The 24,257-nt window shown below is 40.9% G+C and overlaps 1 protein-coding gene across 2 annotated transcripts in view; it reads right to left on the bottom strand.

The window, feature by feature from the left end:
- Positions 1-24,257, bottom strand: part of PTPN14 (protein tyrosine phosphatase non-receptor type 14) — a 111,800-nt gene that overhangs the window by 57,118 nt on the left and 30,425 nt on the right. For both annotated transcript variants that reach the window (XM_066178280.1, XM_066178281.1), the window contains exons 2-3: positions 14,500-14,827; positions 7,725-7,894 (exon numbers count right to left, since the gene is read on the bottom strand). In XM_066178280.1, coding sequence (XP_066034377.1) covers positions 7,725-7,894; positions 14,500-14,673 — 344 coding nt within the window. In that variant the 5' untranslated portion in view covers positions 14,674-14,827. The remainder of the gene's footprint in view (positions 1-7,724; positions 7,895-14,499; positions 14,828-24,257) is intronic.

Below are 24,257 nucleotides of genomic sequence, written 5' to 3'. Positions count from 1 at the left end.
CCTCATGTCAAGTTACAAAATTTCAGCTCCAGAGTTCCTACTGCTTTCTCTGGGAGATCTCACCATGATATCACACAAACACTCTCATGAATAAGACACTTAAATTAATACTTGTCCCAACTCTTCTTTTGCTGTGTTTCAATACGCAGCGCATACCTACAGCACCCTCTGTTAGTTCTCCTAGTTAAACAGGACAGAAACAGTACCACCACATATGGGGCAGTTGGCACCCCATGGCCTTTCACCGCTGTTTCACACCATTTCTCTGTAAAAACTTACCCAGTAATTTGACTCCCCAAATCATTTATCTGAGAACAAAAGTTTTGAGGGATTTCACAGGATTAAATTACCTTCCATTTCTAAGGTCTGCCATTCTTCCACAACACCCTGTCCTTTTCTGTTCATTTGATACAGCTTCCACGTATAGCAGCAATTGTTTAAATTCATGTGAATCATTTAACATTGCAGTCCATTGACCCAAAGCCCTCTATAAAATAGAAATATGATATATATATATATATATATATATATATATATATATATATATATAATGATAAAGTTGGAAATATTCTAGAAGAAGAAAGAAGTCACACTGGTTTATGCTACACAAGGGTCCAGCTCAATTTAAGAAAGAAAGGGAATCAACAAACTTTTTAACTGGAAATAGTTAAAAACACAGGACTCTTCTGACCATTAATAAATATCATATTTATGTTGGAGAGAACAGTGTTGCTCCTCAGTGAAGAGGAGGTGCATCATCCTTCCAGCTGGGCAAGCCACACAGCCATGTCTGGTGCCAAGAGGGAGGGCTGTGTGTCAGGCCTTTCCTGCCTGGTGTGAGTAGAGCTGATCAGCACGAGTACTGCAGCCATGACATTTCCCAGAAAAGCAAGCAATGAGTTCAATAATTTTTCCGGAAACTACATAGCCTGCCTCCAGATAAGATCTTTCCAAGACAGCAGGCATGCTCCTAAAACATGTGCTGGTAAGTACACTATAAACACAAACTGACAAAAGCTCCTAGGAGGAGACAAATTCAGGCAAGGCAGTGAGACTTCTGCTGCCTGAAAACTACACTTTTTTCCACTCTGTTACACACAGTAGTATTGAAGAGTTAAATTCTGACTTAAAAATCCAGGTGGAAAAGACCAAACTCTGGACTTTTTTTTGTTTTAAACACTGCACCTTCCCATTTGCCATGTATCACTCAGTTCTCTCTCATTTACCAATCCACTCAACTAAAACACGCATCTCTCTTCTCCTCCCATCCTGCATGCTATTTTTCTGTACTTTCATAGAAAATTTGTTAAGTGTCAGTACATTTTTGAGAACCACTGGCATTTAAAAAAATCCTATAGGTCTATCTGTGGTGTGTTAACACCAGCACAGCCACACAATCAGTCCTCGCTTCAGGCAAGCACAGTCCAGGATGTCTGGAACAAATCTGATTGTACACATTGTGCTGTTTTTTCCAGCACAGTGTGATATTCAAAATAATTATTTTGGACAATGAAGCCAAACCAACTACCATGAGCTCGAAAGTACACACAGAGACTTCTGCAGCCACAAGCTGCAGGTGTGACCAACCATGAAAAGCAAAGCAGCCTCACGTACTTGTCACATGTAAATGTTACATCCTTAACAGCCAAAAGAGTTCCAGTCCACTGAGCTTGCCACAAAACCAGGCTAGCACAGGAGGATATGTGATATCCAGCCTTAAAAGAGAAATTAAAAGCACAGTGTAAGGAGCACTAACTAGCAGAAAAGACAGCAGTGACTGGTAGAAATCTGCAGCTGATTGGACTTGTATTAAAAGCTAGCTACACAGGAGGATGTGAAACTTTAGCTTAAAAAAAAAAAAAGAAAAGCACAGCAGACTAAAAGCAAAGATAAGCTCAAGCAGGCAAGACATCTAACAAGGACTTTTTTGAGCGGAAGGCAAAAAATACGGTATTTGTTAGGACAGATTTGCAAAAACATTTTTCCCTGTAAATATGAAACACCCAAACACTACTTTTTCCTCTCTACTTTATTCTCACACAATTTAAAAATTCATATAGTCCTAGGCATCTGTACTTCTTTATGTTTTAGAAGAACTTCTCCTTAAAAGGTCTTCACCTAACGCTTGTAGAAAAAAAAAAGAAAGGAAAAGGCTGGGAACAGCGAAGAAGAAATATTTCCTTAAAAAACAACAACAACAAAAACCAGCTACAAGAAATGGTGAAGAAAAGGGTATGGCAGCAAAATATCAGGGAAAATAAATATTCACTTAGTTTAAAGAGAGCAAGTTTGAGGCTGTATTTTCACAGACTGTCCAGAAAAGAAGCCTGGGAGCCACAGGCTCTAATTTTCCACCTGTAAGCACATTCATTCCCACACTTTGCAGGTGCAGCCATCCCATTCCAAACACTGTTTCCTTTCACAGGAAAGCTGCACAGCATGTTCTTCTGGGGAAATGCAGAGCTGACAGCTGAACTTGGGGCAGAAGCCCAGTGTAGCACACTGCAGATGCTGGAACATGTTCCCGCCTACAGTGGCGTGCATGCCAGACCCACCATGCAGAGCACCAGGGACCCAGCTCCATGGGGACACCCATACTAGGAACTGCTCTCACTTCCCAGGATTATGTCCCAGACTGCAATAGCACAAAAGCCATTGGATACTACTGAGTACAGAGCACCTAGCAAGATACTGAAAAGTCCTTCCAGGAAAGAAAAAAGAAAACTAGACCAAAGCACACCTTTATTCCTTCACAGGAGGCACAGCAGTATCACACGCTAAGAAAGAGATACTGTGGGGAGCAGAATGTGACTTCAGTTTTCCCTTAGAACTGTGGGAAGAGGAGAAAAGAAAAAGGCCCTGGATTGTTTGATAATCGTGCAGAAAGCAGCATCGCACCCACATTTTCAGAAAGCCACAAGAGTGTGTGGGTTCTCTGTTTTTGGAACAAGAGCACAGTGAAAGCAAGCTTGTTTACTTTAGACACTGTACAAAGACTTTTTTTTAAAATAAATGCTTGAAAGGATGCCTCCTCTCTGAGGAGTTAGCAGAAAATAAAAGGCAGATTTATATGTCTAATCTATGCAAATATCTACTCTACAGGGCATCACAAAGACTGCTTTATATCAGACAGTATGCAGATCCCAGGTGCTTTAAATATGCCAAAAGCAAGCACAGCATCTCCATCTGCAATGGCTGCTCACTGAGAACAGCTGGATGACTAAAAAGAGGTTGTCTAAGTAGCCTTCCATGAAAAATGCTTTTTGCTAATGTGCCAATCCCCATACTCCCACCCAAATTACTCCTGCTGTAACTGCCATTGAATCTGAAGAGGGGTTTTTGTTGTTGTTGTTCGTTTGTTTTGGTTTATAAATTCTGTTTGTGAGAAATTCTTTTAGAAATTTTCAAATTGTAGCAACATTAACATGGTGAAAACTTCTACTGACAACTTAAGCAATTAACATGGGGCTTTAATTAACTTGTAAAATGAAAAACATCTGTGGGACTGGGGACCAGCAGAACGCCATCACCAGTGGCCAGGGAGATGCTGGAGTCACTGAGATCTCGGAAGAGACAGGATTAAGATCAGGGTATATACAGATGGGAGCCTCAAATTCAAGAGAAAAGAAAGAGTAGAAAGTGTAGGGAAAAAGGAGGTCTAGAGGGTAGGAAACAGCTTTCCTAGGAGAAGGCTTTATGCCAAGAGTAGAATGCTATTTCACTGAAGGTAAGGCATAGCAATAATATTTATGTCATGGCAACTACCAGAAAGAAAAAACAAGTACTCTACAACTGATGCCAGCTTTCTGTATGTTTCCCTGGGACATCCTTGAGAAGCATTCATCACAGGTCAGGAAACTTGACTTCCCTGAGTAGCCCCAGCAATTGCATTCAAAACCACGAATTGAACAAGACTGACAATGTCCTGCAGGTGCTTCTTTCCCTGTTGCAGTGATTAACTTCATCCACAGAGAAAAAAAAACCCCACTAATATTTTCATCTTTAAGCAAGCATCAATTTTGTAGCTAAGAAGGAAAGAACAGCAAGCCAGAGTCAGATCTGACCTACAATTAATGTGCTCCCCACAGTACTCTTCACCTCATCCTTTCTTGCAGGTCTCAGAGGTTGGCTTCAAAGAGCTTAAGAGCTAAATAAACTCTTCTGGTAGTCTTGTCTTTTCATTTTCTTTACCACAGGCTCTCATATTATCAGAAACACTGCTTACAAATTAACTACAGGCATCCCACATGAAGACATGGCAGTACTTGCGTTTATATGACAGGTGCCTGCAGCTCTACAGGTCCTAAATAACCAGTTACATGGCCAGCCCAGGTAACCCATTCACCCCTCAGCATCAATCCACAGTTTGAAATTATGGGGTCATTTGAGCACAAACTGAAATATATGGCATGCCTTGTAAACATAAGCCCCCTTCTTTATTGCAAGAATGATTGAACAGATTTCTCAAAGTAAGAGTGGAATCTCTCTTTCCATGAATATATTCCACACCCAATGGGAAATGGTCCTAGAGCAATCGCCTCTAGTTGACCTAGATTGTCTGAGCAGGTAAACTCCAGAGCTACCTTCCAACCTCAACCATTCTGCAACTGCTGCTTGTATTTCACTCCAGTAAATCATCCGACCTTCCCACACTGACGCCTTGTGAGGGACAGCCCTGACTTCTCACTACACTGCTATTCCACTCCCAGCATGTCACATGTGGACAGGTTTCCATCAAGTCTGTCCAGCACTGGGACACACAGCGCTTGGAGCAGTGTTACTCACCCTCACTTCTGCCTCCACGCTTGCCTTGTCAATACAGGAGGTTCCCAGAGAAACCAGGAAGAGCTCCTGACCACTACCAACACCTGCAGGCAGTTAAAATCCAGGGGCCTGGAGGCATAATTAGCATTTTCTACTTCCAGCAGTAATGATAAGATGTAAAGGAGTTATAATTTTATAAATACTGTCCTGTTGGTATCAGGATTCTTCCTGTTGGTCCCAACCACCAAACAACAGCCAAACACAAAACAGTTCACATGTTGTTTTGAAGAGATCTTTCAGATGATCTTTCAAATAAAATTATTAGGGAACACTACCTCAGAGCCAGTGACCAACACCCTAAAAAATGCTCCTCTCAACCAACAGAGCCTAAAAGACTTGCATCATTTTCCCTTTTTGCAATGACAGTATGTGAGGCACAGGAGGCTGAAGTCACTGGAAACAGGAAGGAATATTCAGTTTGGCGACAAATTTCTCAAAGCCAGCTATCAAGCCTATAATCCTACAGATGAGAGGCAGAGTAAACCAGCTCAGGAAACCAACTCCCCAGTTTTTGAATACTTGTGCATTATGTCAGTGTTTGCTGAAGCATTCTCAGAAGACTTCATCATCTTCAAGGAACATTAATCAACCCTGGACACCCTGGAGTCTACAATTAACCAAAAGCTTGCTGCTGAGAGATGGGTTTCACTTCCAACTCCAAACACAGCCAGGTAAGCTCAGGGCTGGAGGTGTTTCCACTTAGAGAAGGTTACAAAGGTGACAGGTTCACTGCTGGCAGTACTGTCACCACCTCTGCATCTTCAGCCTTCGGTGGTGGTTGTGTTCTGGGGTTGGGTTTGTTTGCGGTGGTTCTGCAGCCTCCCAGAAGGGGATGAAGTGTCTCATCACAAGTTCTGCATTTCAGGCAGATTTGTCATTTGTACCTAAATATAAGTCAAATACATAGGCACTGAGTGGGCGAGTCCAGTGCCTACCTCACCACCACATGTAATCATATCATGATCAAGTCTAATCCTAGAAGCAGCCAGGATCAAAATAAAAACAAATGTTGAATCAATTTATCAAGAGCCAAAAAAACCCCCTATAAGCCCAAATCCATCTGTGCATCTAATCAGATTTTAAACTAAGCCTTTCTCTACCAGTTGTTTCAGAAGAATCCTTCAGGTCCCCAGAGTTTCCTCAAACATGAATTTACCTATCGCACAGTTGAAGGTTTGCTGCCATCACACCATCTACAGTGCAAAAATTCCACTCCATGAAATAAGCTAACAAATATTAACAGACTATTATTCTATATCTGAAATCCTCTAGTAAACTGCTGGCTTTGCTACACACCTTTAAGGAAACATAAAAGGCTCTTATAAGACTCTGCAGATTATGCTATCAATCACTTCAGAAAGAAAAACAATTCAGCAGCCACTCCAATTGAGAGTGCTGTGAAGTTCAATTGTCACTGAAATGCTTTGTTATTACCAGCCTGGGCAGAATGAGCAAATATACCTCTGCAGGTGAGCTATGAATGAGCAATCAGCACTGCAGGCTGCAGCTTGAAGAGATTATAGCATCCAAGTAGCTACAATGCTTCCTTGCACACAACCAGGCCAGCATTGGACTGACAAATTGAGCAACACAACACTTCAGACATTCCGTCTGCATGTTAAAATAATTCTGAAGGAAAAGGTGCTGAGGCTTCCCTCTCCCAGTGTGTACAAAGCAGGAACACACAGATACAGACAAGCATCAGTGCTTGGTCTATTCTCAGAGAAACTGTAGTTTTATGATGCTTTTATCCCACTCTTTGGCAAGAATTCAGCACACACGGTAGTCAAGGGATGGCTTGACAGCTGCCATTTCAAGACAAACTTTTTTGCATCCTACAAAAGCCAACTCTCCAGTTCAGCATCAGATAAAGATCCTTTAAAATACACAATCTGCAACATAAAAATCTGCTTGGTATCTTGCACACCTTCTGGAATTAAGGCCATTCTTTCTTCACTATTTATATATCTTTTCCCAGCTACTATGACCCTGTGGTGAATTCCAGGTTTTCAGCAACAGCGGGTTTTTTTCAGTGGCAAGGCTTCTGCCACCCTGAAGCCTTCACCCACTTATTCCAGGCTTTACCTTTAGTTGTGCTGATACAAATTTGCTCAGACTAGATAAATGAAATGGTTAAAAAGAAAACAATTCCACCCCTTTTTAGGTGAGGTGGGCTTTTTTCTCTTCACTCTCTTTTTTGTATTATTAAATTTCAATACAGCACAGATGTGCAAAAACCACACAGTGATGTGGTTTACAAAAATAGCCCCTCACAACAGTTGTATTGTTACAACTGCAGCATAGGGCTCTGAATAAAAGAGTAATTCCCACTGAAGTTGTTTGCAAAAGTACGCCCTGATCGTAATTAAAGGACTAATGCCCTCTCTAACAGTTTTAATCTTTTTGTGAAGCATAAGAGAAAATCAAGAGTGGGATGAGCAAGACCTGGGGAAAAAAAAAAAGCCAAAGTTCACTTTCACCAAAGCACATGTAAGCTTAAGAATAATAAGCTAAAACTCTTATATAGAGTTCCTTTGCCTATGGCTTCTTTTTCATCAGTGGAAAGTTATAGAAGAAAAACCATGGTCACCATGGTTCTTTTCAAAATTTATGTCAGATTTTTAGTCATATAACAATTACTCCCATTTTTTTTCCCTGCAGCAGTTGGTCATGCACAATCATTCAGCAAGACAGATTTTTTTTTTTTTTTCTTCCCAAGCAGACATAATCAAGTGATGACTTATCCCATTTTTTCCCATCTGGCCAATCATCAGGGAAGGAAATAACCTGAGCAGATACTGAATGCCAGAAAAAGAGCAACTGTTTCTCTGAGATGCTCTATCACAGTCCCATCCTCTCCCAGCCCTATCACAGTACTGTGAACAGAGGGAAGCACATACCTTGTTACCTCCTGCTGCAGTCGGGAGACGCTGGGCACATAGAACATTACCCCAAAGAAAAGCAAAGGCTCATTGGCAAATTTGTCCAGCTGCTTCTTCAGAGGCTTTTCCAGTTCAACCCAGTGGTCTTGCTGGCTCTTGCTGAGAAACCAGAGGCCGAAGTAGTGAGTCTAAAGAAAGAAACACATGAGAGTCAGTTTACCTTTGTCAGCTAGATCACTCACACAATGTCACAAACGCAGGTAAGAATAGATGGCATTGTGTACATTTTCCCACATGCAAAATCAGAGTAATTTCTTCTTTACTGCCTCTTTTTGTAGGACATTTTGAAGACAATGACAAATTAGTATTGCAATATACTTCACAGGGCACTGTCAGCCTTCTACCATCTCTCCCAAATGCGTATTGAAGAGCTCTACCTGACATTGTGGCATGGGTGACATAAATGATTTACAGAAAGTGCCTACGTCTTTGTTGTCTTAAGGAACATCTGTGCTTTGTGAACATATAGCAAACACTAAGTCTGAATTACAGTGCAAAAGCTTCTTGAGATTTTGGATCAGGACCACTGCACACAAAGGACAAGGACTCTTCCAACTAGAAAAAAAAGAACGCAAACCCATATGCATATGTCAAAACACATCTACCAATACCAGAACCATTTACCCACACAGAATTGTTTACTCTTCTTTTTTTTTTTAATGCACACACAAGGTTTTATGATGGCCAAGTACACACTTAGAATGTACATATCACACACAAGTTGTTTGCTCTAGGCTCTAGAGAAATACCAGGTTGGAAACCTCAGCTGTTTCCTGCCCAGTGCAAATCTCAATGGCTGTAGCAGCTACTGCATGAGCCACATGGGACTGCTGCTGATGAAGAGGAATTAACACTGACCAGTGCTCAGAACTTGAGCTACAAAGTGGCAATAAAGCAGCTGAAGGAATAGCCAATCCATCTTGAATGATTTTATTGAAAAGCACTTAAACATCAAGTACTATGACTACACATCTGAAAAAAAGAAAGTGAAAAACATTGTAGCAGACAAATTGCAGATGTTAAACTTTGTAAAATCCACCATGAACAACCTGTTTCATGCTGGCATGGATGTTTCTATAAGAACCATTGCACACACCATGACTTAGCACACAACATAAGGACAAGTAATATAACACTAAAAATTTTAAATGTTTACAAATGGCAACAAACCAGCAGGGGAAACACTCCAACTACTTTATAGCTGAGGGCATGCAAGAGACAAACAATCATGCAAAACTGAATGGGAGCACAGGTGTACTTACTTTAGGGTCTCATTACATACATATTTTCAACTTTGGACAACATCCAGACTAGCATTTAACTAAGGTGATAACTAATTTATCTTGATTCCTCAATTAAGCCTGACAAACAGCTTGAGCACTGCTTAGACTGGTACAGTGAAGCAAACTTGATCTTTTGTAGTATTTCCCCCTAGAAATTAAAGGTATCTTCAATAAATAAGTCAATCAATCTATCTATCTAGGGCAAAAATAAATCAAGAAGTCAGCATCTGGCACAGGATAAACTTCAAACAAAACTAACCTCACACATGGTTCCTGATATATTTCTACTCTCCCTTTGTAGTCACCAGTGGATAAAAAGTTCTTTCTGATGAGTTCACCATAGTAGCAATTAGATTAAAATGAAGGTGGGAGGGACAGTGGAGGCAACAGAGAAAAGGAATTAATGTGAAGGCAGAAAAAAGCAGTGATTTTACCACCTCTTAAGGAACACCCTTTAACACACTTGGAAATCTGTAGGGCAGCTCATCCTCAGCAAGAAACTGTGTGGAGATGCAAAAACAAAGCTTCCATACAACTTGAAAAAGTAAACAATCACAACACCTAGATCCCAAATTGGAAGTGTGGCGTATTTGTATATCATCTAGCAACAAAGATTCGGACTCTGAAGTCTAAAAGAGTTATTCAAGGAATTAAGGTATTGCAATTAAATAGCTCAATGAGCACAGTCCCTCCCCTTTGAGTGGGGGCTGGGAGACAGCACAATAGTAGAAAGGCTTTTCAAGTACCAAATCCAGAAGCAATTCCAAGGAACAAGAAGTAAATGAAATATGGTGTTGAAGCTTCTAGATTACAGCAGGTACAGTGAAGCAAACATGGCAGCATGCATTTTGCACAGCTAAAAGATATTTTTCCCATAAAGCAGCCTGGAGAGGATCAAGCTATTGCAGCTGAAGCACAGGAACTGATTACAGAGCAGAGCTCATGTCACAGATTCATGCACTTTGGAGAGACAACCCACACAGTTATTTGGACAGCAGCTCCTGTTGCCAGCAACTTTACTTCTTGAAAATGTAATGTGTTTTTAAGAACCCACAGTGGAGGACTTCTGTAGCCACTACTGTGCATGCCTGAAGAGATCCTCCCCCTGGGAATATCAGTAATCCCCAAAAAGGGACGGAAGAACATGGGACTGGAAATGGCTGGACCATCAAGTTCAGCATGCTATGAGAAGGCATTTGGCTCTCCAGAAGGTGAGTCATGCCATGCTCTCCAGTCCACAAATCACCCCAAAAATTAGTTGAGGTTATTAAAAAAAAGGGATCTTCTACCTATAAGCAGCTGATTGATTCCAAAGGCTGGTCTGTTTGTCCATCTACACAAAGTGAACCACTGACCTCACTTTGATTTCAATGGAATCAGTATCTACTGTCACAGCTGTCAGGCTCTGAAGTAACACATATTCCCCCCAAGGTCTTAAAATTTGCCTTACCTACCACACATGACTCCATATGTGGTACAAGGAAATTGGTTTACACTCCTCCAGGAGCTGTGGTCCTCTGCTAAAGCAGCAAACAAGAACCAGAGCACTTGGGTGCCCTAATGAAAAAGTGATTCTCAAAACATGGTGAGTCAGAACACTGGACATACAAAACTGCACTGGGAAGTCCTCAGATAGGTGACATTATAGCTGCCAGTTCAGAAGGCAACATATTTGTTTTGGACTTGGCCTTAGCCATCCTCCCAAATCCAGAACCACCCTGCCCTTACGTTGGGCCAAACAAGTAGAATTGTCAGCCTCAGCAGATGACAGAAAAATACTAAACCAGCAAATGTCATTCTGAAAGATTCATCAAGCCCAGCTCAGCGTTTGTTAAAGCATCTGGTTAAGCGGCCACCTAAATATTTATCCTTGAGAAAGAGACAGAGTCCCAGCTTCTTCAGGCAAAAAACCATTAAGCCCTGCTATCCCAGGGCACGTGAACAGAGTGGAAGGTGCCATTTACAGCAGCCAATTATTCATAGAAGGTCTTTTGTCCAAACGCTGCCTGAACCTCATCTTGACTTTGCTGGCAATTCAAGCCACACTTGGAGGCAACCTGGCTGCAAAACCCCAGGTTCCAGTTGTGCCCTAAAAGAAAGAGGCACCTTCTGGGCCACTAAAGTAAAGGTCAAATTGGCAGCAAAAGGCCAGCTCTGCAGAGTGGACAGCATCTGCCTGTCGTGCTCAGCTCACCAACCTCCTGCTGTGGTTTGGGGCTTAGAGGATCACAGTGATGGACATACCATTGTGAAATTTAGTTCACAAGAATAATTTGGGTTGGAAAGAATCTTCTTGCCCTCTCCCCCACTTACAATACATCAGGGCATACCACCTTTATACATTTGAGCATATTAGAAAGTGAATTAAAAAGAACAAAAAGGAGAAGGAAAGATGAAGACTCTCAACAGATTTGTACAGATTACTCTGCTACTTCAAGCAGGTTCACTTAGTCTAGAAGTGGAATGGAAAAATGCTATTATATTGGGGAAAAAACTTCTCTTACAATCTGTGCACGTACATACAAGATTGTAAAATGACTTTTTTTTGACCTTGTCTTTCCTCTCCCTTCCTCCCCTCTTCTCATCTTTACCTTTTACATAATGCTGGAATAAGAGCTCATTTTACTGGAACCGGTAACTGTTCAAGTAGAAGACCTGATGCTTTGTCAAGAGCTTTGCTGAAAAGGATAAAACCAGATTTTACAGTAGTTACATGGCTCCACTTTCTACTGACCTATTCCTGAACCCTGAGTCAGTCAGGCAGGGAGTTGCATTCCCCAGAGATCAAATAGAAATATGCATAATCCATTAGATACTGTTTTTCAGTCATGTGTGGTATGATCGACAGTCCCTCACAACAAGGCATAATCTCAAAGAGTTTGCTTTTTAGCAGGGAGGGTTTGGACAGTTATTTGGTTATTTCAAAGAAATTGGATTGAGTGAGACGTGGATGCATTCCTAACTTGAAGGTGAAAGTTGTGGTACACCAGGGATTTATCTGAATATAAGACCAAACTGAGGTATTACATGAGACTGCATGGAGGAGACAAACAGGATTTTAGCACTGTTTTGTTAGCATGGGATTTAATGAAGGTTGGCTTATCCTTACTTGTACATCACAGTTTGCAAATCAGGATTTCTAAGAAAACACACATGCCATCTGCAGTTTATGTTGCATTCAGGGAATTTTAAAAGTCTCCCTCTGATATGAATGCTTGCAAGGATTTTTGCCTCAGTATACTTGACAGGCTTCTCTACTCAGCTATCCAGTTGCACAAATCTTGTAGAAATTTGAGCTTTGTGAAGATATTTTTGACCCTTCTGTAGAATTTGTCTGGACAGTGAGTTCAAAAACTATGGCAAACCTAGAGAGGAAAGGGGACAGTCATCAATTTACTTCATCAACCTCACAAACAGTGGCGGAAAGACTACAGGGGCAGTAGAAGAATTGCATTTGGGATCTGAAAGAAAGAATAACACCGGGCACCTCCAAGCTTGCTAGCTCCAATTATTCCTCATCCAAGGAGCAAAAGAGGATACAGGGAGATCCTCTCAGAGTTGAAAGAGGTAATTCTCTCCTAAAAAACCCCCAAAACACCCACTTCTGTCTAAAAATGCTGCACTGTTGAAATCTGAACTTTACAAAACCAGTTCAATGTTGCCAAAACCTTGTTTAGGAAAAAAAAGCAGGGAGGGTGATGAAAGAAGGAGAATGCATTCCAACAACATCAAAGCATTCTCTTCTATGTTGTTAAAATATTTTTTTTATCTTGAAACACAAACTTTTTGTGCTGACATATTTCTTTTTGCATGACAGAAATAATTTTGAAAATCAAAAAACCCAGAGCAATAGAAAACCCCCATAGAACTGAACACTGACCAAAACAGATTCCTTTGCTACTCTACTGTCTAATTTAATTTCTCTGAAAAATTTTGGAACTTCAGGCTTTGTTCCAAAGTGGAACAAAACACGTTTTGAAATCACAAAATGCTTTGTGGACAAGAACACTAACCCGCTGACAGAGCTATTGTTTGTAAATGCAGGTGGACCTCCAGAGAGAATCAGGAGGCCCCAGACTTCTGCTACATCAACTAGATAAGCTCATAAGGAACATGAGGAGAATCACTTCATTCATTTCACTGCTTTCTGCATTGGAAGGAAAGAGAGAAATTAGGTTCTTCCCTAAGGACACCCTACGGCATCACCAATAGAAAGGAAAAAGAAGGGGAAAATTACTTATTGATAAATCTTCATCTCTGTAAGTAAAGGAGGGGAGATGATTCTACTAAAATTCCTATTAAAAAAAAAAAAGAAAAGAAAAGAAAAAAAAAGGAAAAAAAAAACCCCAAACACAAAAAACCCCCCACCCGAGTATGAAAAACACTACACAATATTCCCTCTGCCCTATTCCTGCCTGCACATTCTCAAGCCGATTCTGGACACACACACACAGAGTGGGATTCTTCTCCCATTCTTTATCATTATATAAAAAAAGAGAATGTAACAGAATTTTTGTTCAGTTTTCAGATATTGTAGTTATTTGTATGCTACCCTCCAGCTGCCCCCCACTACCATGGGACAGCTGCATAAGACACTGCAAGATTTTTAATTTCCCAACTGTGCTGACAGAAAGTATCAGCCAGGGCACCCAGATGATAACACAGCAACTTCCTGCCAATAGTTCTCCACTTATGATTTGCACAAGCCTAGAAGCATGTAAGATACACATAGGGAGCCCACAGGAGGTAAGAAAATTCAGTTCATTTGTGGTATGCACATTTATGGTATTTATGTGGTATTTCTTTAAAGGATTCAACACTTTAAACTATACAGCAAGAAGTAGAAAATAAGATTTCAGTCTTGAGTAAAGACTGGTTTCTTCAACCTTTCCAGAAACATTGGGAATGTAAAAGAAGCCTTTCAAGATTTCAGATGTGAAATATGAAACAAAACAAAAGGAAGGAAAAAACCCACCATCCTCCAGCTGTTCCTAGTAAAACACAACTAGTAGTTGCTACTGTTGCCTACTTCAGTTTTATAGTACCAAGAGTATGTGAAGGAGGACGTTCAAAAGCCGGTAGTCGCCTTCCCACTTGCACAACTCAGCCCATCAGTGCTGGCGAAACCAGGGTTACATTCAGAAAAAAAAGTTACTGTAACTTGTCCTTTGGCATCCCAGCTCAAAAAGAGTAACACTCGTGGCTTTCTAAGAAAAGAAACTTCATGTTACAAAGAGCTCTCAAAGCTATGATGGATGAGCAGCCGCCCAAAGCCCCGAGTGCCGTTCCGCCGTCAGTTTTCACGCAATCAGAGTATGTTTGTCCAAGCTCCAGCTGCTGATCATATCTGGCCAGCCCCGAGAACAACATGACTCAAACGCACAGACTGCCTGAGCTAAAAACGTGCCCAATTATCCAGTGACAGATGGTCTTTCCCGGGCTACCCTTACCTCGCGTAATTCCAGCCTCTGAGCGACAGCTTCCAGGCACTCCTGCCCCGTGCTCTCCACGGACAGGGTGCACTCGATCACGTTGCTGTCCAGCAGACGGATCCTGGTCACGAAGCAGTTCTTGCTCAGGACGTTGTAGCGCCGGGTCCGCCGCAGTTTCAGCCCGAAAGGCATGGCTGGAGGCTGCAGGGGCAGCGCCCCGTCCCCGGGCTCTTCCCGCAGCTATCAGCACTCTGGTCCGCTCGCCTCCAGGGCTCCTTCAGCTGGCGCTACTCTCCTCCACAAATGGAGGTAGCTGTCCATTCCTGGGGCAAGCTCCAAGGGATTCCTGCAAAATACACGCAGGTAAGTAGACTGAAGTGCGAAACAAGATGTTCCTGAAGTCCAGCGGGAAAGAAAAAAACGTTTAAGCGTCACATTTAAAGCCATAAAATAAACACCTCCACACACAGCATTGCCAGGCACTTACTCCACATCCCAAATGAATACCTTACACAACAAATCTTCCAAAATAGTGTTTTGGCGCCGAATTTAAAGCACGGATTTAATTGCAAAGCCGTTCTTTGAGAGGCTCAGTAAAAACAGCAACTCTACAGGGCACTCATCCAGAGGTGCTAACTCTCCCACCATTACCCCCACCACAGGGGTCTATAATATAATCTCCGACTTTTCGTGCCCTCGGGCCAGGTTTGAGAACTAGTTTAAGAAGCTAAGGAACAGAGGCATTGAAAAGAGGTGCGATCTTGAAAGAAGAAAGGCTGCCTGCAGTCCGCAGGAAATGCAGGCACTCAGCACCTCCGAAAAAAAATCAAACCTAAAATATGCATGTGAAAAGCAAGAAGCATCCGAGCCATTTCAGAGGAGCCTCCTCTGAGGCAATCCCTAGCATTTTGCTGGCTTCCAGCTCCAAAGCAATTCCGCAATTCGCCCTTCTTGGGGGAGTGAGTAATGGCAGGAACGTGGCTGCCAGAGACCGGGGCAACACCGAGTGGGAGGAAGCGAACACATATTCTAGATATTGTTTCTAACTAGTACTCCTAAAATTCATCGTGACATATGCAACTGCTGAACCAAATCACAAAGCAGACAGAAGAACTAGAGATACAGAAGTAATGGCATTTAAGAAGTTGTGATCCTCACCTGCAAGAACCACTTCTTTTTTAAAGTGAAACAAAACAAAAAAAGTTTAGTTAAGAGCAGGTTCAAGCTAAACTAAAACAAAGCATCTGCACTGACATAACCAGCTCTAAAATGCCACCTTTCTGTGTGCTTAGAGAAATGAAGCAAATACCAAATTACTTGCTACCAGGTCTTCCCGGTTTTGTTTGAATATTCTGGAGCAAAAAAATAGTGGACACTAATGGTGGCATTTAAGAGTCCATTTCTCTTAACCAATAGTACTGCAAATGAAAAACTAGATCCCATTTCCCTACTTCTTAAGAGAAGCAACGGAAGGCACTGCCAGCAGAGTATGCATCATTCGAATGCATTAGCTGAGTGTGACATTTCAAACAGCTAGTACATTGCCCACACGTATCCCTTGGCACAGAACTGCATAAATCAGTTATTTTCACTTTTTACTGAATTTAGTTGCTATAGAGATTATTAAAAGCTGCCCAATTGACTACAGTGGTTATCATTACACTAGAAAAATAACTATCACATTTTTACATTAAGTGTATTTTCCAAAGCCAGTATAACTTCACATTTATTAGGGAGTTAGAGCAACACAAGCAAAACAAATCAAAAAAACCCCATACAAAGAGAAAACCACTGGTTAGGTGTGTGACTAGCCGAGTAGTCTACCAGCATCGCCAGAGAAAAGCCTAGAGACTGAGAAGGAGCACTGCAACTTGACCGAAATGCAAACAAACCTATCAAATTAGCTGCTGTGGTTTAATCTCCCATTTTTAGCTTTCATGGGTACAGACATTACGTATTATTTTCACATAATTGCATGAGAGAGCTGCATCACTCTAACATCAGAAGCCATCAAAGACATATAAACACATCCTCACAATAATCTGATGAGGCAGGGACACGTTACCCAAGACACAGAAAAAGAATTGGAACAAACATTCACCAGCTTGTCCAACACTGCTCAGGAGAATGGCTGCAGAGCTCATACTAAACCATGCAGGGCAGGCTACTGCTTTAACCCATGGCCAACTACTCGCCAACTACCTCACTGACCAACCTACCTGAAACCACTGCCTGAATCTGAAAAGTGGGGAGAATGAAATGAAATTACAGGGAGGGAAGGGTGTGGAGGACTACATCTTATCAAGAAGAGCATTTTTGTTAAATCTCTGGCTTTGCAGATTGTCTTAAGCTGGACACATGCAGAGTTTTAGCTAGCCAATTCAATTTCAAAAAAGACTTTTATCTTTCATTACTGTTAATTGCACACATCTCCTTGCAGAGCATGAGCCATTCTCCATACAGGAATTGTACAGTTAGAAGTAGCCTAAGGATGAAATCAATGTTAGCTAAAAAACCCCACGAGTTTGGCCTTGCTGTCCAGGTACAGCTACAGTTGGACAAGCCACCCCAGAAGGTGTATGTGCAAACACACTATTCTGGAATGAACCCATCAGCTCCTGTATACCAGAAATGTCAGCATGGATTGGACATTAATTGCTCTAAGTTATAAACAGGCCAGGTAAACAAGGCCAGTAGTTCCCCCACTTTTCAAAAGCAGAAAAGGAACAGGAGTGCTCCCTTAGTTCTGCTGAGGGCAATCAGCTGGTGCCATTATCTCAAGGTACAGATGTACAAACGGGTTAATGGATTCACTTTGTGTAATACTGACTTGGTTACTTTTTCATTTAACTTAAGTATATGTACATGAATGCACAATGACATCTCTTTCATGCGAAAGGTCACACTTAAACTAGTTTCCAGTAAAGAATTAAACAGGATGGCAAGGCTGGAAACACTTAAAACCAGCTCAGATTAGCCCAGCTTGTAAAAACTATTAATTCTCAAATCAATGCAGGAGTCTGAGTTTTCTGTTTACACATATTCTCAATGTCTGACCAACTTCTCACTGGGTTTTCTGTTAGGGTTACTAAGTAAGATCTCAAAGACCAGGCACCTAAAGGTAAACTAGGTTCTTCAAGGCTTCCATCATCTTCAAAGCATCAGGAGCACCCATTTTTTCTCATGCCTATTTTGTTGATGACTGAAAAAAAGATGCCATTGAGAGACAGAAATATTTTGGTCTTCCAAATAAAGGATTATTCCATTACAAGATCTCCTTTCCCCATTTAAAGGTTGTCTAGAAAAAGCAATGTCCCTAACAAAGTCATCCCAACTGTGCAGGCATTCACAACACTCCCCTCCTCAAACTCACACTTCCACTTAAAACCAAACCAGTGAAACTAATGCAAGCCTATGAACAGCTTATCAGATAACCATGAACTTGTTCTAATGTTAACAAAGGGTTTCTGTTGAGAGTATTTCAGGTGTGAAAGGGAGATACAACATCTTTTAAACTGACATTTTCTATTAAGAATTTATTTTTCTGAAGAGAAATTACACTGGGCTCCTTTGGGTACTTTTTCTTTTTTTTTTTTTTTTTTTTCTTTCTGTTTATCAATTACTCTTTGCAAATTAAGCTCATTCTAAGAAGTATGCTGAATTAAACAAGGTTCTTAATTAGAGTGTAAGCTTTGGAATTTAAACATTCTGCTAAGTGGAAATTCCTTATGTTTAAAGTACGTTCTCTGTAGGTCTACAACACATACACAAAATCTTAAAGTCCTTCAACCATTTCTCAGAAAACAGCTACTAAAAAAAAAAAGTATCCTAATGCAGTTTCATCAGTAGAAAGACAAAGATATACAATATCTTTGTAGATTCTTGGTAAAACTTGATATTTCCTTACTTCATCAGACCAAGTGAAAGTGAACAACAAGACAGTTCCTTTGCTATCACAGACATTGGAATCAGACCTTTTATGATATTTACTTGAAAAAGCCATATGGATAAAGTCAATGGCTGCAGAATGGGGAAGACCAAAAATGGGAAAAGAGAATAAAGAAAGAAAACAAATTTCACACAGAATAAAACTAAACCTTTAATCCACAATCTCATGCTAAGCACAACACATGTTCTCCTAAGAGCCTTCACTAGCAAACAGCTTAAAGAAAACCATATATGTCTCAGCTCAAGACACCCTTACCTATCTCTTTGTCTTTGTGTGACTGAAGAGAAACATCTCTATTTGCCTGGAAACCTTACCACCACATTGTCTGTGCAAAGGCAGCAGACACAGAGGTATGAATCTCTCCAACAGTATTTGATTCCTCCACAGCACCTTGCATCTTGCAAGGGGGAAGAGAAGGAGTCCTTGATCATTCTTGCAAAAAAAAAATCCTACTCTGTATAAAGGGAGTTTCAAGAGGTACCATTCCCCACTGTTCAGTCACAGAATACTGCTGTTCATATACCAAAAGGGGAAAAAACCCCACCAAAAACAAACAAACAAACAAACAAACAAACAAACAAACAAACCATAACTCATACAACCAATAATATCTCCCAAGCACAATGCTGGGGACCAAACAAATATCTTCAAGATGACCCAGTTATAATGATTTAGGGACAAAAAGGCGAATCCATTAGTGCTACCTTTTAGTGACATTAGCAACTACACTTCTTCACTGGCCAGTCCTGCATGAAGAACTAGATCAGATTCACACTGTGATATGCAGCACAGAATTGCTTCTGATTTTAAGAAAACTTTGGTAGTTTCTGCAAAGAATGGAAATTCTCCCTATGAATTTAAAGTACCTGGTGCAGATAAAAAATTGTGCTTTTCCAAAGCAGTAATTTTCTTGTTGTTCTTGTTTAGGTTTTCTTATGAGACATTACAGTGAAACCAGGTCAACTACTACACAAAAAGCAAATGAAGTATTATTTTACACGTTTTCCAATCCTAAAACCAAAAGAAGCTGGAAATACAAAAAATTCTCCCTTAGTTCTCCCAAAGTCAGCTGGGGCTGGCAAGATTTTTGTTTGTCAGTAATTTTAAAAGACGGACTGAAGGGATCAAGAGAAGCTGAGCTGCTTGGTGTTTCACGAGGAAAAGGCCATACAGCAGAAGCTGTTTTGTGAGGTGAAGGGTGCTGCTCCAGTCACTGGGCATTCTCTTGCTTTCTTAAATTTATTTGAAAGCCAGAAATGAAGAAAAGCTTATACATAATTAAGGCTGATATAACTCTCAGGACATTTCCAAGTAGGTAAATCTCCCCTCTATTACAGACAACAGGTACAGAGTGTACTACATTCAAAGGAGCATAAAAAAAGAATAAATATCACCTGATCCGAAATGCACTTAAAGCAGAACTCTTTCCTTCACTTTGTTTGCTTTTGTACGTTATTTCTGAAACTCCAGGAAGAAAGCAATTATGTCAAACTGTAGCCTGTGTTTACCAACAGCACCTGGCAGCCCTCCAGCATTCCTGGCACTGCAGGAACAGCAGCACACCTAAGGGAAGTATGTAACCCTGGGCTGGGCAGAGACTGCAGCACGGCATGGCAGCTGCAAGTGTGTGCTGGCCTGCAGTTTTAGGGAAGAGTAAAAATAACAGTGCATGGGAGAAAAGGTCTGAAACAATCCACCTCCATCTGGCTGAGTTGTGTCCAGAGGAGGAGATCTCTCTCCACGTGAAACAGCTTTCTCTCCTTTAAGTGCTCTCATGGGAGAGTTTCATGCAGGTAGAGCACAGCAAGGAACATTTCTGTGCCTAACAAGGTGTTTGTTTCCCACCCAGTCATGGGTGGAAGTCCCATAAAGCCTGATAAGCTCTCAGGAGTCGAATTTATCACTGGACAGATGAGAGGGGATTTTAACCCTTACATAATAACAAGTCTTCTGCTGCAAGGCCACTGTCTTCAACTACTTGTTTATACAGTCTCTGGTGAGACATAGGCCTCATCTTCAGGCATTTAAATCTCCTTAAAAATTCTTGGAATTTAAATATTTCTCTAATCCAAACAGTAATAAAACTATTAACACTCTCACTTCTACATTCTGGAAAAGGAGTCAAACTACAATTTCATTTAATTTTTATAACTAATACTCTGTGCAGAACTTCTGGAGTCTGTAAGCATCTGGAGATCCCATACCTGTGTGCATGAACAGATGCCAAGGCTTCTCTAGGACACTGAACTCAGAAGACAACTGCTACTGTTACTACTACTGTGAGTCATCAGACAACAATATGCAGTGGCCAAACATCAAAAAAACCCATCTCAGTTAGCATTTCTACTTTCCCAGTCCAATCACAGCTTTCTCTTTCCCATGAAAACTTGCATTCTCCATCAGATCCACCTCTGCTGTAACAGATCTTTTTTGATCTAAATTGCTGTGTGTTTTCACTGTATCCAACTTGGTCAGCCTATGGTTTCAGTAGTCCAAATAAAACATCTAGAGAGGTTTAAATCAAGTCAAAATAACAATTTCAATTCAAACCAGTTAGAATTCTGTCCTTTCCTCTCCTTTGTAGCAGTACCCAAGAGAATACATACTTAAATAATTCTGAGGCACATAGAGATGAGTACATACACCATTGTTATTCCCTACTTGTCTCCTCTGTTAAAGTACCACATTTAATGTAAACAAACCTTTTTTGTGCATCCACAGAACTATGCAGTTTTGTGGGTACAAATCTGTCAGGCAGCACCTAAGTCCTCTCCTGTGACAAGGTCCACAAGTACCAAGTATTTCTATAGGTTCTAGTAAGTATGTGTCCAACAAAATTTCCATCCCAGATGAGAGGTGAACTGCCCAAATCGCAAATTAGCACTTTATCTGTTACTTCCTTACTTATCACTCCAGAATACCCACAGCAATTCAACAGGTCTTTCTAAGGCAACTACTGATGGAGAGATCTTTTTGAGGTACTGTAAGCATTCACGTTAGGAGTAACATCTGCATAAAGTGGCATACCTACATGATGCTTTGCATTGCCATTGTGATCAGTTTTAATCCACATCATATCAGTAATGAAGGGGAGTTACCAATCCCCCTTGTAGCACTTTGTGTTTCTAAAGATAAAAATAAAACAAAAACAACCTACCAAATGGAAATGTCAGACTCCAGTACTTTTCCCTTCCAAAAAGGGAAAGTACTGCCTATCCATGCCAGGTGTCTGCAGCAGCTCCACCTCTCTGTCATGGCAGAGTTTAGCTCTGCCGGGTACAGCAGGTAACCATTTACAACCCTCTTACACCTTGGCTATGTTGTTGCAAGACCTCATATTAGACACAGCCAAGAGCCTGGATGGCACCTGTCCAAGGATGCAGTTTTGTACCTGAGGCAATCTTATTTAAGAGCTCACTTCTGCCAGGAATGGAGAGAGGTCCTGATTTCTTCTCCCTCCCTTAATTCCAGAGCACATTACAACTCGTCTTGTGCCAGCTCTGAAAATCTGCTGGAAACTCCTTCTGGTTTAGCCACTTCACCTCCCTAACTTAGAAAGAGAATATGATCCTTTTCAGCTTGGTTAGTGAGTTTAGAAAACTCACAGCAGAACCCAGAGTGAGTAGCTCATCTGGCAGATGGAAGAAAAGAACCACACAGCTCAGAGAAGGAAAAATAAGAGCAATTCTTCCTTAATTGACAGCAGTTGGTCAGGTCTGGAGAGCAGTTTGTGAAATCACAGCCCAAGGAAGGCTCCTGGTCTCAGCAAGCAGTGGAGCTCCCCAGAACACATCCCCAGTGCTCCTGTATTACAAAGCTATGTTGGAATCAAAGTTGCTTTGTCGGAAATAACCAGTTGATTCAAATTGCACAAATTTTTTTGTCTCCCTCCCCGCCAAAATACAGCATTCTGCAACTGAACGTCTATAAGAGGAGTTGATATTGCAACATCTCCACGTGTTATGTTTTCTGCATGGAAAAAGCCATTCAGAAGAGCAGAAGAAAGACCGAGACCAGCATTCTGGTAGTTTGGCACATCTTTCTTTTAGACCTGGTACAACAACTGGTTGTAAGTGTCATCCTTCAGAAAAGGCACAAGGCCCTGCAGCCTTAATTTTCACTGAGCAGTTCCTAGCAATCAAAGATCAGGGAAGCCTAACCATTATTGTAAGGGTCAACTATTTAAAATCCATTATAATCAAGTGACTTAAAAATGTCTGAGAATAGTTGACAGGATTCTTCACCTTTTGTCCCTATTTTATCCCTGCTGGCTACAATCAGTAGCAACACAGTATTGGTGCCATTTACTTTTCTTCCTAATCCGTTAGCTTTCTAAATGTTTTCAACTCCTTCAGACTTGTTGGAGCTACAGTGATTTTTAGGAGGTTACATTTCCTGCTAAATGTGATTGATGGGCATGCAAAAACATTATAAAAACAATGAATGAGATGCTTAGTAAAAACCACAGAAAAACTTCTTACAGCATGTTTCATTATTTTCTCATGTTACAAAGAAAGACGTGAGTAAAACTAAGAAGATCTAAACACAGGATAACATGAAGAGTAGAATCAATAGCTCCAACAGATCCAAGTATTAGACAAGGGGTAAAATTATATACCCCAGGGCATTCTCACTAGTTAAACATCCACTACAAAAACTTGTGCCAGTTGGTGTGTAATTTTAAATAATGCAATAAAAAATTAATTAAAAAGAAGGACACAAAAGTTCAAACATCACCTATACTACTTTAATGAAAAAATATCTATCCTCAAGAGGTGGCTGCAGTTTCACTTCTGTACTGGGATTTTGCAATGGAGCAAGTACAAGAGAGCACTTGGAGATTAGGAAGCAAATAGCCCACACTGCTCATGAGACTGAGAGATCTGCCAGCAGTTCATTACATGGGTCTGGCATCAGATGGAGATTGGAGTCCAGGATGCCCACCTGGACTCACACAATGCTGCTCTCAGCTGAGGTCCTGCTGGCAAGGTGTGTTACTGCAGCAAAATACAGTCATGCATTTATTTAAGGTGTGATATTTCTGCTCCTGCCATTCTTTTGATTTTAAAATGGCTTATACAAGTGAATTTTTAGAATTTCTGCTTAGTAGTAATGCTTGTGTACCTTCATTCTTAATTTTTTAAAATATCTCTTTGTCTATACATGGGAGATTGTAAAGTCTTTCAAATAAGCAGAAACTGGGAAAACTTGGGTTATAACTACGGATTTCCAAAATGTATCACATTACCTCCAACCCTTGCAAAAGTCATAAAGATGTTCGTTTCATATAAGGAGTTTGCAACATACGTGGATTCCTTGGCCCGCCAGGAAAGAAAATGTTTCCTTAATATGTACAACTGGGGAAGAGGGGTAAAGATCAACAAGAAGCACTGAATTTGCAACACCTCAAAGGTTAACAATGTGGTGGCCACTCTACAATGCCAACCTGCCCTTCTCCTTACAGGAACAAAATCCAGTCCTGCTCCCACTGATGTCAGTAACAAGACTGGCACCAAGTGAAGCAAGACCAATGCCTGCAGGCTTGTAGTGAGAATAAAACTTTGTTCAGTTTCTTGAAGTTTAGAGCAATGGTCTATTCTCCTGGAGAGGCTCAATTAGTCCCATTCAGTATTAGGTAATGAACAGAGATACTACGATGGAGAAGTGGCTGCAGGTAAGCAATGAGAGTCAAGAGTGACAGGGTGAAGAAAAAAGAAGAGGGGGAGAGAGAGGAGAAAAATAAAGTTTAAAAGGCGTGCACACTGTCAATCCCAAACCACAACCAGGCACATTTAGTTACACAAGTAGATACTTCACACAAGATCAT

The sequence above is a fragment of the Chamaea fasciata genome, unplaced genomic scaffold, assembly GCF_029207755.1.
Source record: "Chamaea fasciata isolate MVZ Bird 193981 ecotype frontalis unplaced genomic scaffold, bChaFas1.0.hap1 SCAF_3, whole genome shotgun sequence".
Lineage (NCBI taxonomy): Eukaryota > Metazoa > Chordata > Aves > Passeriformes > Sylviidae > Chamaea > Chamaea fasciata.
Note: the sequence above shows the minus strand (reverse complement) of the source record. Positions and strands in the feature narration are given on the sequence as shown.